Here is a 15,815-nt window from a genome sequence, read left to right as displayed (position 1 = left end):
GATTTGACAGTGAGGGTACATCTGATTTCCCTCATATTTTACAGATGCTCATTTATTTCAGTCTTCTCTCCAGTTATGATTGATATTAACTCATAGCTGATAAGCCTGGTTGTCTGAATGGCTTGGGACAAGTAGTTTTTGTTTCATTTTCTCTTTTTTCAAGCAATGGCTTAATACAGGGTGGGTCTTTTTGAACAACAATCTAAGATTTCTAGAAACATTGATTCTGATATCAGGCTTGCTTTGGACAACTTCTGGGCTCTAGTGCAGTATCTTTTCTCTCCTGAGGGGTGCTTCTGCTCTGTAGAAAGCTAGGGAGTTTCCAAGATTCTGGTCACAAGAAGACTAAATGAAAACTGTCTTTGAAACTTTGTGTAAAATGTAAATTTCTATTATCTAGGGTGGGCGGGGAAGTTTGGGTGGTTCCACTGCACAGTCATATTTAAGAACATTTAGAGGTAATGTCTGAGGTCACACCAACTCCAATAATAGTAATAGTGGTTACAGGAAATAATGTATGTCTCTGAGTGTCCTTTATTATGTTATCTTCTAGAAAATAGTTCATATTCTACAAGAAAAAATTGAAATTAATACACTGTGACCCCCTCCACATATGCACCTAAACACATTAATTCATCTCACTTGAGCTTTGCTTGCTTGTCAAATGTCAGTTTATAGCTCAGAGTGATCCCCACCACGCATTAGATGATGGTTACTTTTTTAACTAGACAGTCATTTCATAGTGTCTATGTTTCAGCCTTGCACTTAGAAAAGAATTAAAAAGTATGATATCCTGATTTCCATAGAATTCTAAAATGGAATAATATTAGAAATTCTGTTTGTTAATTTGTTTGTTTTTCTTTAATTTACAGAATGCTCTTTTCAGTTGCATTAGCAGAAATGAAAGTAAGTATATTGTCAATGATTGTACAAGCAGTCCAGAGAGCAAGACACTTTACAGACATGGTTAGCAGTCAGAACTGATTGCCCAGACCCTTGGCATTACACCTGCTCAGCCATCTGAAGAAGCATGCGCACAGGATTCTGCTAGGCAGTTGCCTGTGGGGTGTTCAAATCACGCGTGTATTCTAGCAATTCCTGTGTCCCAGTTGCAAGTGTATCAACCAACAGTGTAGGTGGATGTGCTAGAGGGAGGTAACACCAAACAGCAGCATCTCTTTCTGAGGTGAAATACATTACAGTATATGATGAAGTCCTTGCTAAGGACTGCCTCTCAGTCCAGTCTGAAGATGATTATATAGTATTTGCTTGTTGTGGGACAGACACATATCTGTAGGGACGTGACCAGAACACACAGAACGTGGAAATAGTGTAGAATATGAAGTAGCACACTGATAAAATGCAGCAGTTCAGGAGAAACAGGGGTCACATCGCAAGGGTGTTAGAGGCGACCTCATGAAGTTCATAGCTTACCTGGGCCTTGAAGGTAAATAAGATATGTGTGCAAAGGGATGGGAGAGAAGTGGGGAAGGGTGTGTACAGTGGAGACTGGTGGAGCAGCATACCCTGTGACAAGAATGTCAAGAGCGACAGAGGTGAGGAAAGACCACCGAGGAACAAGCAGTTGATTGGATTAGCTTGGAAATGTGGTGTGTTAAAGAATAACAAGCAGCCATGCGTTTCTACCCTTTCAAACTGGGGCTAGTTCGGGAGGTACCATACAGTCTTCGACAGGTAATCTGAGGTTCTCCCACACCGGCAAGGAAGCCAAGCTAGTGGAGGACTCAGAAGACAGGCCTTGGGTCCTGTCTTACCTCCCGCACTGTAGCTCCCACAGCAGCACCATTGCAGTTTTACACTGATAAATGCAGCCATAACTTGGTGGGGCTGAAGATCCAGCACTGCGGTGGAGTGTGTGCTTGGCATATCTAAGGTCCTCATCATCTCCAGCACCACACACTGCAATGCTGAGAAGCACTTGTTCCCCACGATGAACATGAGCTCTTCGGCAGTAGACCAACTGGAGAGTAGTTACAAGTCAAAAGCTAGTCCACAGCAGGGGTGGAACAATGTCGTGGCCAGGAAGCTGAGGTGTGTCCTGTATCAGTTAATTCAGCCCTTGCTTAGTTAATTTGCATGTGACTCATTATTGTCTGAATTCTTCGTTCATTGGTCTGTGGAATTGACTGACACCCGTTTCTGGCTCCTCCATAGCCATTTCTAATAACGAAGGAATTCTTAGCTGCCTCTCTGTAGACCTCCCTACCACTCATGTCCTCCAGCTCCTTTAGCACCCCTACACATACATCTTTAGATGTTGTGAGGGTCTCCCACACTCTCCATTATGATTCCCACACCTGCACCTCCCGCCGCTCCCTTCCCTTCCCCACGTTAAATGGCATCCCATTGTGTTTTCTTTGTGTGCTTGTCTTCCTATGTAGGAGCCCAGCTTGTTCTTGAACTCTAAATCTTCCTGCCTCTGCCTCCCAAGTGCTGGGGATTACAAGTGTGCACCAGCACTCCTGGCCATGGGTTTTGTTGTTGTTGTTGTGTTTTGGTTTTGTTTTGAAACAAGGTCTCATCTAGTCCAGGCTGGCAATAAATGTGTGATTATTCTGCCTCCCATTTCCAAGTGCTATGTGATGACAGGTCTGTGTTACCATACCTGGCTTTTCCTTATTTTCCAAATACAAAATGCAGTCAGTTACCTTCAGATAAACTTGCTTTGACTTGTGCTTGAGACAGATCGTATCCATTGTGAAATGAAGACTACTTCAGTATATGAATATTCTTGTAAATATTCAAACTGTTGAAATTTTGAGATTTCAGTTTCAGAGTATACATTTGTTAATTTTACTTAACTTATCTTGCTGCCTCTTAGTTTTTACTGGGCCTGTTTTATAAATGTGGGGCACTGTGATTCTGTTTGGTGTTGTTTTGCTCTGTCTATAAATCTCTACAAGTGCAGTGTGGAAAGAGGCTGTCCCATGCTCTCAGCATGGGCACTCTGGACATTCTGGGAGGCAGCTTCGGTTCTGTGACACTTCCAGGTGCTTTGGAGGACATTAGCAGCCCTGACATTCATTAAATGCCAGTGTATGCTCCCAAATTGTCATTCCAACCAGAAATACTGACACGTGCTTCTGCATTGCTCCAGGCTATACTGCTCCTCACAGGGGTCTAGAGAGTCTAAGTCATGAACTGTGACTGTCATAGATCAGTGAGCCCTTGACTGGCCCCATGAGAGTGCCTGGAATAGTGCTGACTCAAGTGTTTATCCTTTGCAGCATGGCTTGCTTTCTCCCATTCAGAAAAGTGGACTGTTGACCACCGTGGTGCTGTTAACATTAACAAGAAGTGTCCTGAATTTCAGTGTCCTCTCTTTTTCCACAGTGGGCTCGGTGTGCTGCAGTTACGCAGGTCATCACACAAACTGCCGAGAATTCTGTCAAGCCATTTTTCGAACAGACTCTTCTCCTGGTCCATCTCAGATCAAAGCAGTGGAAAATTATTGTGCCTCTATTAGTCCACAGTTGATACACTGTGTGAACAATTACACCCAGTCTTACCCCATGAGAAACCCAACAGATAGTAAGTAAAAGGGCTGGATTCTTCTCATCTCGGTCTTTGATAAAATAATTCACTCAAAAACTGATACGTTCATGTAGGTGTCTGTGCTCTAGTTCACTTGGGAAACACTGAGATCCCTTTGGTGGTTGATTTTGACAGACTGGATGTACAGCTGGATAATTTTCACAGCTGTAAGGTACCAAGAAAGAAGGGAATGTGGAGACCATGAGGAAAAGGAAATTCTGTTTTGAAGATGGGAGAGGACTTTGGTATGGATATTTTGATGGGAAGCCAGATCATCACCATTAGAATATCAGACCTTTTAACCTGGAAATTCCATCTTGTCATTAACACAAGAAAACTTACACAAATTTGCAAACAAATAATATGGTGTATATATGCATAGTAGTATAGGAAAAAAAATTAGGAGTGACCCAACCATGCACCAGTAGGCTATTCATTACATTATATTTCTGTGCAATAGCAACACTTCACAACTAACAAGAGGAGTATGTTTATACAGAAAGTCCAAGGTGTGTTAAAAAAACAAAGCACGTTTCAGAACTGAAAGCATAGTCTTAGTTATACTTAACTTTTCCACACTGTATATTTCTGTAATGCTGGAACTTTTATCAATGAGAAGTTCTTACTTGTATAATAAAAAAAATCATAAAATAAGAGAGTAATATTTTTGAAAAATTGAGGCCTCCTAACAAACCTGTCCTTGTGGGATCTTCGAAACACCTACTTTGTTTATCCCAGAATCCATTGTGTTCCTCTAGAGGTAGTCAGATTTTAAAGAACTGACTGACAGAGACTGACTTGTAAGCCAGATGTTCGTGTCTTGCTTTATACTGGAATATTGTAAGACTCTTAGAATCTTGAAAGCAGTGTGCCTTGTTTGGCCATAATTGAAATCAGAATCCAAGGCTTTTGGCATTCTGTGATGTGGTAATGTGGTGAAGATCAGAGATGTGGCCTTCATTTGTTTTTAAGCAGATTTGTGTTTTCCGACGTTTAGGCTGCACCGAAGTGTTACTGGTAGTGAGGAAATAGAAGCTTAAAAACAAAAAAAAAAAAAAAAAAAGGCAAAAAGAGGTGGAACAGTAACCCCCAATGTGTGTCCTTACACAGGAATCTAGAAAAGAAGGCTACAAATTGAGTATGCTTCTTCAAATGCAGACACCGAGAGAACCCTTCTCAAGTCTATAGCCTGACTGAAAGTATTCTTTCAGTTTCTAGTTCTTTGTAGAAAATTAAAGGCTGGGTGAATGGGGACATAGTTCACAGGCAAATCATGGCCCATTAGCATGTTTGAGGCCCTGGTTCAATCCCTATCATCAAAAAAGAAAAGATTAAAGGTAGAAATAAACCAAGATATTGTCAGAGTTCATATTATTTAAATTACAACATATATTAATTAGCTTCTACAGACTTAGAAAAGTCTGTGATGTCTTGAGGTATGATAAGTGGAATGTTTTAACACTAGAAATCAGTCATCAGTCTTATGTAAATAGCACAGTTCCTACTAAACACAAGCAGGAAATGAGCCCACTTTGATTTTAGTATCTTTTCCAAGAACATAAAGTGGTTTACACGAGGCCTTCTTAGGTGTGGGATGACTTTCATTTTGGAAGGATAGTTCTCAAAAGCTCGTGTCGGGACTGTGGTGAATTCTGGGAAGGGTTTGCACTGCAGAATGATGGAGTGAGCCGAGCAGGCCCTGTATACTGCAGAGACGTGCAGAGAGCAGTCATTGTCCACTTGGCGCCATGGTCTCTTCCGAGCAGTGGTTGTTGTGAAACCAGCTAATAAAGGGCTTATATCCTGAACACAGGTTTATATTGCTGTGACAGAGCTGAAGACCACGCTTGCCAAAACGCCTGCAAGAGGATTCTCATGTCTAAGAAAACAGAAATGGAGATTGTTGATGGTCTCATCGAGGGTTGTAAGACCCAGCCATTGCCTCAAGACCCTCTTTGGCAGTGTTTTCTCGAAAGCTCGCAGTCAGTTCACCCTGGGGTCACAGTGCATCCTCCTCCCTCGACTGGCCTTGACGGGGCGAAATTGCATTGTTGCTCTAAAGCAAACACTTCAACATGTAGGTTAGTATCTCATATCCCTTTATTACAATCAAGAGAAAACAGGATTTGAATTGGTGATCTTTAGCAAATGTGTTATTCTTGTGTTGTCTGGGCTTAGCATTTGGGAGATATAAAATCTGACCTGGGGACTCTAGCTCTGTGGTGGAGGGCTTAGCAGGTACAAAGCCATAGGTTCAATTCTCAGTACAACAGATAAATAGAAGATATAAAATCTTTAATTCTTTTTTAAAGTTAAAAAATTTATTTATTTTATGTGTCAATGTTTTATCTGCACATCTGTACATGGGTGCATGAGTGGTGCCCCCAGAGCCAGAGAGGGCACCAGATCCCCTGTAGCTGGAGTTACAGACAATTGCAAGTTGCCCCGCAGGTCTGGGAACTGAACTGGGTACCCTGCAGGAACAGTACGCCTCTTCACCACTAAGCCATTCACCAGCCCCAAACCTTTCGTTAGTATTATTTTATTCAGCAAATATTTACTGAAGACTATTTAAATCAATACAGTATTTTAGGGCCAGCTAGATCACTTAGCAGGTAAAGACACCTGCTACCACACCTGATTAATTAATTAAATGATCTGAATTTTATTCTCAGGATCCATATGGTGGAAGGAAAAAAAGACTCAAGTTGTTCTCTCACTGCTACCCATGCGTGAATGTACGTGCACACACACAAATAATGTAATTTAAAATTGTTTATATGTGTGTGCGTCTTCCTCGAATGTATGCATGTGTACCACATATGTGCCTGGTGCCCACAGAGGTCAGAAGAGATCATAGGATCCCATGGAACTAGAGTTCAGCCCCTTAAATTTTTTTTTGATAAAACAAGTCCTGTTTTAAACATTGAGTGCTAAAAGCATTGTATTTGGGGGTATGAAAGATTAGCCATTGAAAGGGCAATAAATATTTAAGATGATGCAATATTAGTAAGCTTACAGTGTGTTGGGCCTGGAGAGATGGCTCAGTGGTTAAGAGTACTTACTTGCTACTGTTCTCAGCACACACATCGGGTGCCTCATACCTGCTTGTAACTCTAGCTACGGGGAATCCAGTGCCCTCTTCTGGCCTCTGTATGCACTCTACTCACGTGTGCAGACACATACTTATACATGTAAGTAATTATTTAGAAGAATGTGTTCTGAGCTGGTATCTAAGAGATAGTCTATTAAATCACAGAATCTTAGGATGGGGAGTGTAACTCAGGTGGTAGAGCGCTTCCCTCGTGTGCACAAAGCTCTCAGATACAGCACAAATTAGTCCTAGTGACACCTGTCTATAATTTAGGGTCTGCTGTGGTTCATGTGGAGGTCAAAGGCCAACTTGAGGGGCAGTTCTCTCCTTCTGCCATGTGGGTCCCAGGGATTGGCAGGCTTGGCAACAATCCCTTTCACCTGCTGGACCATCTTAACAACTCAGGAATAGGGGGTTATGGTTTGCTGAACACTTTCATTTCATCAGACTTGATCTTTCTGAAACCTTATGAGATAATTGGAGAAATTTGTATAATTTCTGTTTTAAATGTTAGAAACTAACTCTGAAATGTTAGATATTCATAATATTCATGGCAAATATAGGAAGTTAAAGGGTGGAGAAAGTACTGGTTACGTCCTCCTCCTCCTCCTCAAAATGTGTAGACTCCCTCGTGAGCCAGGGTCTGGTCTGTTTAATGATACTGCATTGGCAATGCCTTGAACAAGCACGCACATAAAACAGCATTCATGAACACAGGGAGAGTGGGCAAACGGACTGCAGAGGAAAGAGCCCTTCTTTGGGGATGGTTGAGATGGCTCAGTGGTTAAGAGCACTGACTACTCTTCCAGAGGACCTAGGTTCAATCCCCAGGACCCATGTGGCAGCTCACAACTGTCTATAATCCCAGTTTCAGCAGATCTGATGTGCTTTTCTGACCTCCGTTGGTACCAAGCACACACATAGTGCACAAACACACGCAGACAAACATTTATACACATTGAAAAAAACCCACACCGGGTGGTGGTGGCACATGCCTTTAATCCCAGCACTCAGGAGGCAGAGCCAGGTGAATCTCTGTGAGTTTGAGGCCAGCCTGGTCTACAGAGTGAGATCCAGGACAGGCACCAAAACTACACAGAGAAACCCTGTCTCAAAAAAACAAAATAAAACAAAAAAAGAAAAAAAGAAAAAAAGAAAAGAACCCACAAAAATCTTCATATAGGGGTATTTATGAGAGTCAGATAACTGTGAGGACAGTGGGAAATAATTACAATTTTGTGTATTTCAGTGATACCCAATTTTTATAGTGAACATGTATTACTTTTATAAAAATTAAACTAATGAATCCAATGTATAAAATCACTTTGGAAATGACCTACCAGTATTGCTTTATCTGTAGAAACAAATTAAGTTGCTTTGCAGTCATCAAATCCTGAAAATCAGAATGTCTCGTATCAACTACAATAGCATGTAGAGATTTTGAGGATCTTAAGGAATGTAAGTGGTTTAAACAAACTTTAATCTGTGTCTCCACCCCCACATTTCCTGGTTCTAGGGAGTGAAGTAGGATCTTGAGTATCCTGGGCACTCAGTGTTAAATCCCTTACCATTAAAATATTTCTTTAAAATGCTCCTATGGCTAGCATAACTAGGGGAGATTATACCATGTGCTTTACTTTAAGTAAATATTTAAAAAAAAAAGTAAGATAAGAAAGACATGAGAGAAAATAATTGTACTGGAACTAGGGATATACAAAACACCTTAAAGGACTATAAATTGTAGTATTTAGCTTTCTATCAGTCATGGCAGGGGGGGTTGGATTTTCAATTTTTTGAAAATTATTTATTTATTGAAATGTATTTATTACTGGCGTGGGTGGAGTGGACACACATGCCACAGAGTATGTGTGGAGGTCAGAGGACAACTTCGTAGTTCATTCTCTTCTTCCACCTTTCTGGGGGTTTGGGGGTCAAACTCAGGTCACCAGGCTTGTGTGGTGAGCTCCTTTTCCCACTAAGCCATCTCTAAGTCCGTTCTGTCCCGTGGATGATGTTTTCCTAATGTACACACTGTATTGTATTTTTATTTGTATGGCTGTTTCACCTGCATGTATGTGTGTGAATCACATGCAGCCTGACGCCCTCAGAGGCCAGAGGAGTGTGTTGGGTCCCCTGGAATTAGAGCTACAGACAGTTATGAGCTGCCACGTGGGTGCTAGGAATCAATCTGGGTCCTCTGGAAGAGCTCTTAATTGATGAGCCACTGCTCCAGCCACCCATGCATGATTTTCAAAAGGTCATTTTTCATGGAGATTACCTTTTCTGGCTCCAAATTCCAAGAGCTAGTTAATTGTACTTTTTTCTTTATGTTCCTAAAGAGAGTTAATAGAGTTGGAATTTTGCACAGATCAGATACTCATCAGGCTTCTCTAATGTTCTGCATTTATTCTTTTTTTCAGGGAACTGTGCATGAAACTTTATAGCATGAGCTGGGGAAATACTCAGAGTTGGCAAGAGTTTGACCGTGTCTGTGAATATAATCCGGTGGAGGTGTCCATGTTGACATGTCTAGCCGACGTCCGGGAACCTTGCCAGTTGGGCTGTAGAAACCTTACTTACTGTACAAACTTTAACAACAGGTAGGAAAAAATATTATGTATGAAGATGGAAATACACTATCATGAACTTACTTGTCTTAAGTAAATACCACTTTCTGATGTGCCCTTCTGGGGTAAATACAGCTGTATTTCCTTATTATTTCATCTTGAAGTGCTCTGTCCCTTCTCCATGGCCCCTAGAAAGGAAGTATGATTGCAGAGTCTCTTCTAACCTAGAGATGCCTCAAACCTCTGGAATTCAGAGAGTGTCAGGTGCCTTCAGTCCTTCTCCCTTCTGACTGGTGGAAACAGTTGACCACAGAACAGATCACTGGACTATGTGGATATGTTCCAGGCTCAGATCTTGGCCCCCTTTCCCCTTACTGTCCTTGATACCACAGGATACTCTGATATGAATTGTTTTGTAAAGAAATATCTTTAAATTAAGCAAGTGACTCACTGAGCAGAGGCTGATGGTCTACAGAGTGAGTTCCAGGACAGACAGAGCTGCATAGTGAGACTCTGTCTCAAAAAAACAGCAACAAAAAAGAATGATGATTCTAGTTAATAAGTATATCACATATGTGAAATTGCTAAGAGAATAGATTTGATGTGTTTACCACAAAAACAAGACAAAGTATTTATGCTAATATGTATTAGTTAGTTTGATTTAGCAACTCCACAATATATACACATTTCAAAACATCATAATGCATGCCATAGAGTTAGCAGTTAAAAGTGCTTTTAAAAAAGAATGTATATGAAAAGGTTAGTCCTGCTAAGTATGAATTAAAACTTCTGTGAATGCCTCCTGAGACCTACTAGAATGGCTAGATTAAAAGACTGGTAAACGTGTGAAGTGTGTGGGATTCTCACTCTTTCATGCTAGGTAAGTAATTTGGATTAAATCTGTGATCTGTCAACTCTATTCTGAAGCATTTATTCACCCAAAAGACATGAAAGCATATGCCCAAGAAAGTCTCTGTGTGCCAGCGTTATTTGTAATCTCCCATACTGGGAGATGACCCCAAAACATTCATCAGGAGAATGAAAAAAATAATAGTAACATACTGTGGTGTTCCAAACAGTGGAGTAGTATACAGAAGGAAGGCAAACTCCTTTTTTTGGTTTTGGTTTTGGTTTTGGTTTTTGAAACAGGATTTCTCTGTGAAGCTTTGGAGTTTGTCCTGGAACTCACTTTGTAGACCAGGCTGACCTCAAATTCACAGAGATCCTCCTGCCTCTGCCTCCCAAGTGCTGGGATTAAAGGCATGTGCCACCACACCTGGCAGGAAGGCAGACTCCTAAAACACTCAAATATGAATGGGCTTACATTCAGCTAAGGAAGCCCAATGCTCTCTGTGCTTCCAGATGCATGAAGTCTAAGAATAAGCAAAAGTAGGGTGTGGGGATAAGGACCAGAAAAACAGAGGCACCAGGGAACTTCAGCATGATGGAAATGTCCTGTATTGTACATGGTTCTTGTTTTGGTTTTGGGGGCACTGTTTGTTTTTGAAACAGTCTCACTATGTAGCCCTGGCTGTCCCAGAACTCACTTTGTAGATCAGGCTGGCTTCAAACTCACAGAGCCTGAGCGCTGGGATTAGAGGTGTATACCAACCAACCACACCCAACTTGTGTAGGGTTTTTAATTACATAACTGGGCACAGTCTTCAAACGTTGCTGAACTAAATGCCCAGTTTATACATTATAATGCGTAGGATTAAACTCAAGCAAATTTTTGTTGCTTTTTTATTTGTTTGAGACAAAGTCTCATATAGCCCCGGAGGGCCTCAAACTAGCTATATATCTAAGTCTGGCCTTGAACTCCTCATCCTCTTGCCTCTACCTCCCAAGTATAGGAATTACAGGGATGCACCATCATGCCTGGCTTTAAAATAGTGTTTTATATAAATTTCAGTACTTAATTTTTCCTCATTAGTACTACCAGACACTAAAGAAAAAAACCATAACCTAGCAGAAAAAATCTTTACTACATATGTCTGACATGTCTGTAATGCGTGAAGAACCCTTACAACTCCTCAATAATCAAAGTTTCAACTTTTTTTTTTTAGATTTCTTTTATGTGTATGAGTGGCCTACCTGTATGAGTACCACATACATGCACTGCCCTCAGAGGCCTGGATCTGAAGTTACAGATGGTTTTGAGCCACCACATGGGTGCTGGGAACTGAACCCGGGTTCTCTGGAAGAGCAGCTAGTTCTCACATCATTGAGCCATCTCTCCAGCCCTCAACTTCTTTTTTTAACATAATTTCTTTATTGATTCTTTGGGAATTTCACATCATGCACCCTAATTCCACTCATTTCCTAATCTCCCCAATCTGCCCTTCACCCCTCTCAAAAAAAATTAAAACCAAACCCAAACAAACAAGCAAGCAAAATACCCATTCTGCTCCTCCGTCTTTCCTGCCTCTCCACTACCTCTTCATTTGTCTTAGTGGCATTGGGAGCTACTGTGTGTCATGGAGTATATCCTTTAGTCCTATCTGCTTTACTAGCAAATGTTCATGGCAATGAGTTACTGGTCTGGTTCAAGGCCTCTGGTGTCTGATACACCATCATCACTGGACCCTCTCTGAAACTCCTGTTGGATATCCCTTGGCCACCCCAAGTCATGGAGATCCTGTGGGTACCGTTCCTCAGGACCAGTCCCTTCACATGCTCCAGTAGGTCATAGACAAGGTAGATGTTAGGGTACAGCCCTCAACTTTTTAAAAGGGGCAGAAAAAAGCATTTCACAAAAAGTAACATTTATTAATAGAGCATATCTAACAATAAAAAGGAATAAAATACTTGTATATACAACAACATGGGGGTAAATCTCAAAAAGATTATATTTTGATGACTATTCCAGGCCCCCAAAATAGAGTATGAGTTCACTTATATGAAATTCTAGAACAGGCTAAAGTAGTTTGTGATGGTCTATGTATGAGGAGTGTAGACCATGGGGTGATTCGACAGGGCGCTCGGGGACTGTTTGGTGTGATGGAAATGTTCCATTATAGATTTACATGTGTTTCTATGAGCTGTACACTTGGCAAATCACATCAGATTTATAATCTGTACATTTTGGTTTTTTATTATACCTCAGTTTTAAAGACACTTATTTATTTTGTGAAATAAAATGAGATGGTCTGGGAATGTTAGTCCTGTCCAAAGCACCTTTAAGTTTTAAACTGCTTCATAAGAACCTGTGTTAAATTAAAATAAGCAGTCAGTGTCTTGATGCTAGTTTCCATGTTGAATTTCAAATGCTTGAAGCCCAAAGCCTATGGTGGGTTTACTCACTCTCTCTCTCTAAGAAAATCAATGTTTCCTGATGTGTGAATTTACCAAGATTTTACTTATTGCTTCTATAATTTGTCTCAATTCCTTCTGGATTTTTTTTCCAGGCCAACAGAACTTTTCAGGAGCTGTAATGCTCAGTCTGACCAGGGAGCCATGAATGACATGAAGCTGTGGGAGAAAGGAAGCATAAAGATGCCCTTCATCAGCATCCCTGTTCTCGATATTAAAAAGTGCCAGCCAGAAATGTGGAAAGCAATTGCGTGTTCCCTGCAGATTAAACCTTGCCATAGTAAATCCCGAGGAAGCATTATCTGCAAGTAAGTCATTCTGGTCCTAGTAACTTGGTGTGGGCTCAGACCCTCCCTGAGCTCCAGCAGAACCTCTCTAGAACTTTCTCCCCTTGCCTGTGCCCCTCCCCCAGGGCAATGCTTTCCTACTTTCTCCTCTGCTTGAAGTACGCTCCCCTGTCTTCTTGCCTGAGGCCTGCCCTTCTTGGCTCCTGTCAAATACCAGACATTCCTGTGGAGTCTCCCACATTCCTTTGGTTGACACTAACTTATCCATAGTGCAAATTCCCATAGAGCTTTTTGTGTACTTTATTACGGATTCTAGTTTAAGAAACAGTTTCTAAATACCTTCAGGCACAGTTATGTTTTATACTTTACATTTTTAGTACATATATTTATTTGGTGTGTGTTCATTTGTGCATCTGTCACAGAGCATACGGACATCAGAGGACAACTTGGGGGGAGGGGAGGTAATGTTCAGTGGACCCCAGGGATTGAATTCAGGTCATCAGCCTTCACAGCAGACACCTTTATCCAACAAGCCGTCTCGCTGGCCCGTTTTTATACCTTTAAAAGCACTTTTACATCTAGAGAGAATGAGGGAGAACATGAATGAGTACACCTCGGTTAGAATGTGGTCGCTTCCAGGGTTCAAGGTCAAGTTGTCCTCTGCCCCGGCTCTCTGGGCTCTTTGGTAGTCTGTGTTCTTGTCTCAGGAGTTGACTTCCTGTGCCGCGGTTTCCTCTTTGCTCTCCCTCCTTTGCAGCTCCTGTTCTGTTTTTATTGTTATCCTACACAGTAGACATCTTGTAAATGCGTGATGAGTGAGAGAGCTGGTCAGTAGTCATTAGCTTGTTCCTGGGAAACAGCTTGAAACGGTTTCCTTAGGAAATCTAAGACAACTGCCTGCTGGGGAAACCAGAGTACCAGCTCCACAGGAAGCTCAGCTGCTCTTCCAAAGCTTTTCTAGGACTAAGTCAACCCTGAGCCCTAACCCTTCGTGTGTGACTCGGTACTGCCCAGGTCAGATTCACAGGGTCCAGATAGCTGTATTTTTTTCTTACTTGGTTTGGTTTTGATTTTGGAGTCTTACTGTGTCACTCTGTAGTCCAGGCTGGCCTTGAACTCACGGCATTTCCCAGCCTCAGCCTCCTGAGCTCTGGGATTACAGACATGATCTGTCATGCCTGGCTTCTGATCAGTTTTCCAGTATGACCCCGACATGACCTCTGAGTAAGGGAGAGAATGAGATGTAACTCTGGGATGACGAGCCAAAGGCTGCAGGTGGAAGGATGTACTTAAAAACCTTCAACTTAGGAACCAAACCTTTATTCAAGACTAAAGAAAAAATGTTAAAGGTTTTTTATTTTATGGGTATGAATGTTTTGCCTACATACATGTATATGCACCACATGCGTGTCTGGTGCTCACAGAACTGTATACCTCTGGATACATACCCCAGAAGACATTGGATCCCCTAGAACTGGGTTTACAGATGGTTTTGAATCACCAGGAACTGAACCCATGTCCTCTGCAAAAGCAACAAGAGGAAATTTAAAGTTGTGAACTATCTGGTTGCTGAAAGCCAAACACCGTAGTGGCGATAACTAAAAAGATAGTAAACGAGAAAGGAAGCCGCTGACACGGGACCCTAAGAGTCGGGTGGTCTTTTAGGCGGACTAGCCCAGCTTGGTTTCCTCTTGAAGGTGGTGAAAGCTACACCATGCTTGAACAGTAACTAAATTCTGAACAAGGCCTTTGACCTCAGATTACAGGAAGTTAGGCTTTGAACTTACTGTGCAGCTGGAAGTTCAGCAGCCTCACTCCAGCCCAGCTCGGCGAGCTTGGCAGGTGGTGGGAACTTCTCCAGCGAAGGAAGCTTCAGAAACGCAGTGTGAGCAGACAACTGGAGGCGGGGCCGCGAACCCACAATGAGCATGCATTTTTCTTTTAAGATCAGATTGTGTAGAGATACTCAGGAAATGTGGAGACCAGAACAAATTCCCTGAAGACCACACGGCTGAAAGTATTTGTGAGTTTCTGTCCCCTGCAGATGACCTGGAGAACTGTATACCTCTGGATACATACCTCAGTAAGTAGTGTGTGAGTTTCCTCTGCGAGTTCAAGTGCTTCTCTCCTGGTCTCTGCCCTTGCCCTGCCTTGGATGAGAACCTGTTGTTTGGTGATGCCATCCCCATTAGTTATTTTAAGGGAAGAGGGTATATTTGGCTCACAGTTCAAGGATACGGGGCAGCATGGCAGCCCGAGTATGAGGCAGGAGCATCTGATGCTGGAAAGCAGAGAGGTGGGTGCTCAGCTCACTTCTTCTTCAGCCCAGGGCTCCAGCTAATGGCTTGTGCTGTCCAACAGGGCAGGTCTAACCTTACCCAGGCATCCAGAGTTTTGTCTCCTAAGGAATTGGATCCCATCAAGTTGGCATTGTCATCTTAATATTTGTAAGCAGAAGTTGTATTTTATCTTTCGGAGGAAGTATGAATTATTACCAGTCAGGAATTCTAAGGATCAAAGTGGAAGACAACATTCTCAGAAATCGTTGTTATTTCTCATGATGTGACAAGAAAATGGAGTTTCCCCTAGGAAGCTGTCAGTTTTTGTCATCAAGACCTGAACTGGGCCCGGCTTGGACTTATTCACACAATAGAGAAGAAAGAGCTATTCCTTGAGTTCGTAAAGGGAAGTGGAATTTGCTTCATACCTTAGCTTCTTCATGGCAGATACTGTGTCAGGATCTTGGTACCTCACTGAGGGATTCCGGGAGGAGCTCTTGGACAGCAATGGGACCTATGTAGGGAGGCCGTGCACTTAGGAATTAGGATAAATTAGCATTTGGGCTGCCACCAGGGGGCAGCAGTGCCATAAGCTGGCTTGCCGGCAGAGAAGCCTGCTTGCTTACTTTCCCCTTATGATTTAGCCAATCACAGAACAGATGGAAGCACAGGAAAGCCCAGAAGCAAGTGGTCCAGGATGTTTATGGTGGCACCAACACCA

At 42.1% G+C, this 15,815-nt stretch overlaps 1 protein-coding gene across 5 annotated transcripts in view; it reads left to right on the top strand.

The window, feature by feature from the left end:
• Positions 1-15,815, top strand: part of Reck (reversion inducing cysteine rich protein with kazal motifs) — a 76,150-nt gene that overhangs the window by 39,616 nt on the left and 20,719 nt on the right. For all 5 annotated transcript variants that reach the window (XM_052716015.1, XM_052716017.1, XM_052716016.1 and 2 more), the window contains 6 exons: positions 873-906; positions 3,355-3,552; positions 5,369-5,636; positions 9,070-9,249; positions 12,624-12,836; positions 14,762-14,898. In XM_052716015.1, coding sequence (XP_052571975.1) covers positions 873-906; positions 3,355-3,552; positions 5,369-5,636; positions 9,070-9,249; positions 12,624-12,836; positions 14,762-14,898 — 1,030 coding nt within the window. The remainder of the gene's footprint in view (positions 1-872; positions 907-3,354; positions 3,553-5,368; positions 5,637-9,069; positions 9,250-12,623; positions 12,837-14,761; positions 14,899-15,815) is intronic.

The sequence above is a fragment of the Peromyscus californicus genome, unplaced genomic scaffold (genome assembly GCF_007827085.1).
Source record: "Peromyscus californicus insignis strain IS unplaced genomic scaffold, ASM782708v3 Scaffold_5__1_contigs__length_169319896, whole genome shotgun sequence".
NCBI lineage: Eukaryota > Metazoa > Chordata > Mammalia > Rodentia > Cricetidae > Peromyscus > Peromyscus californicus.
This window is presented reverse-complemented; position numbering and strand designations above follow the sequence as displayed.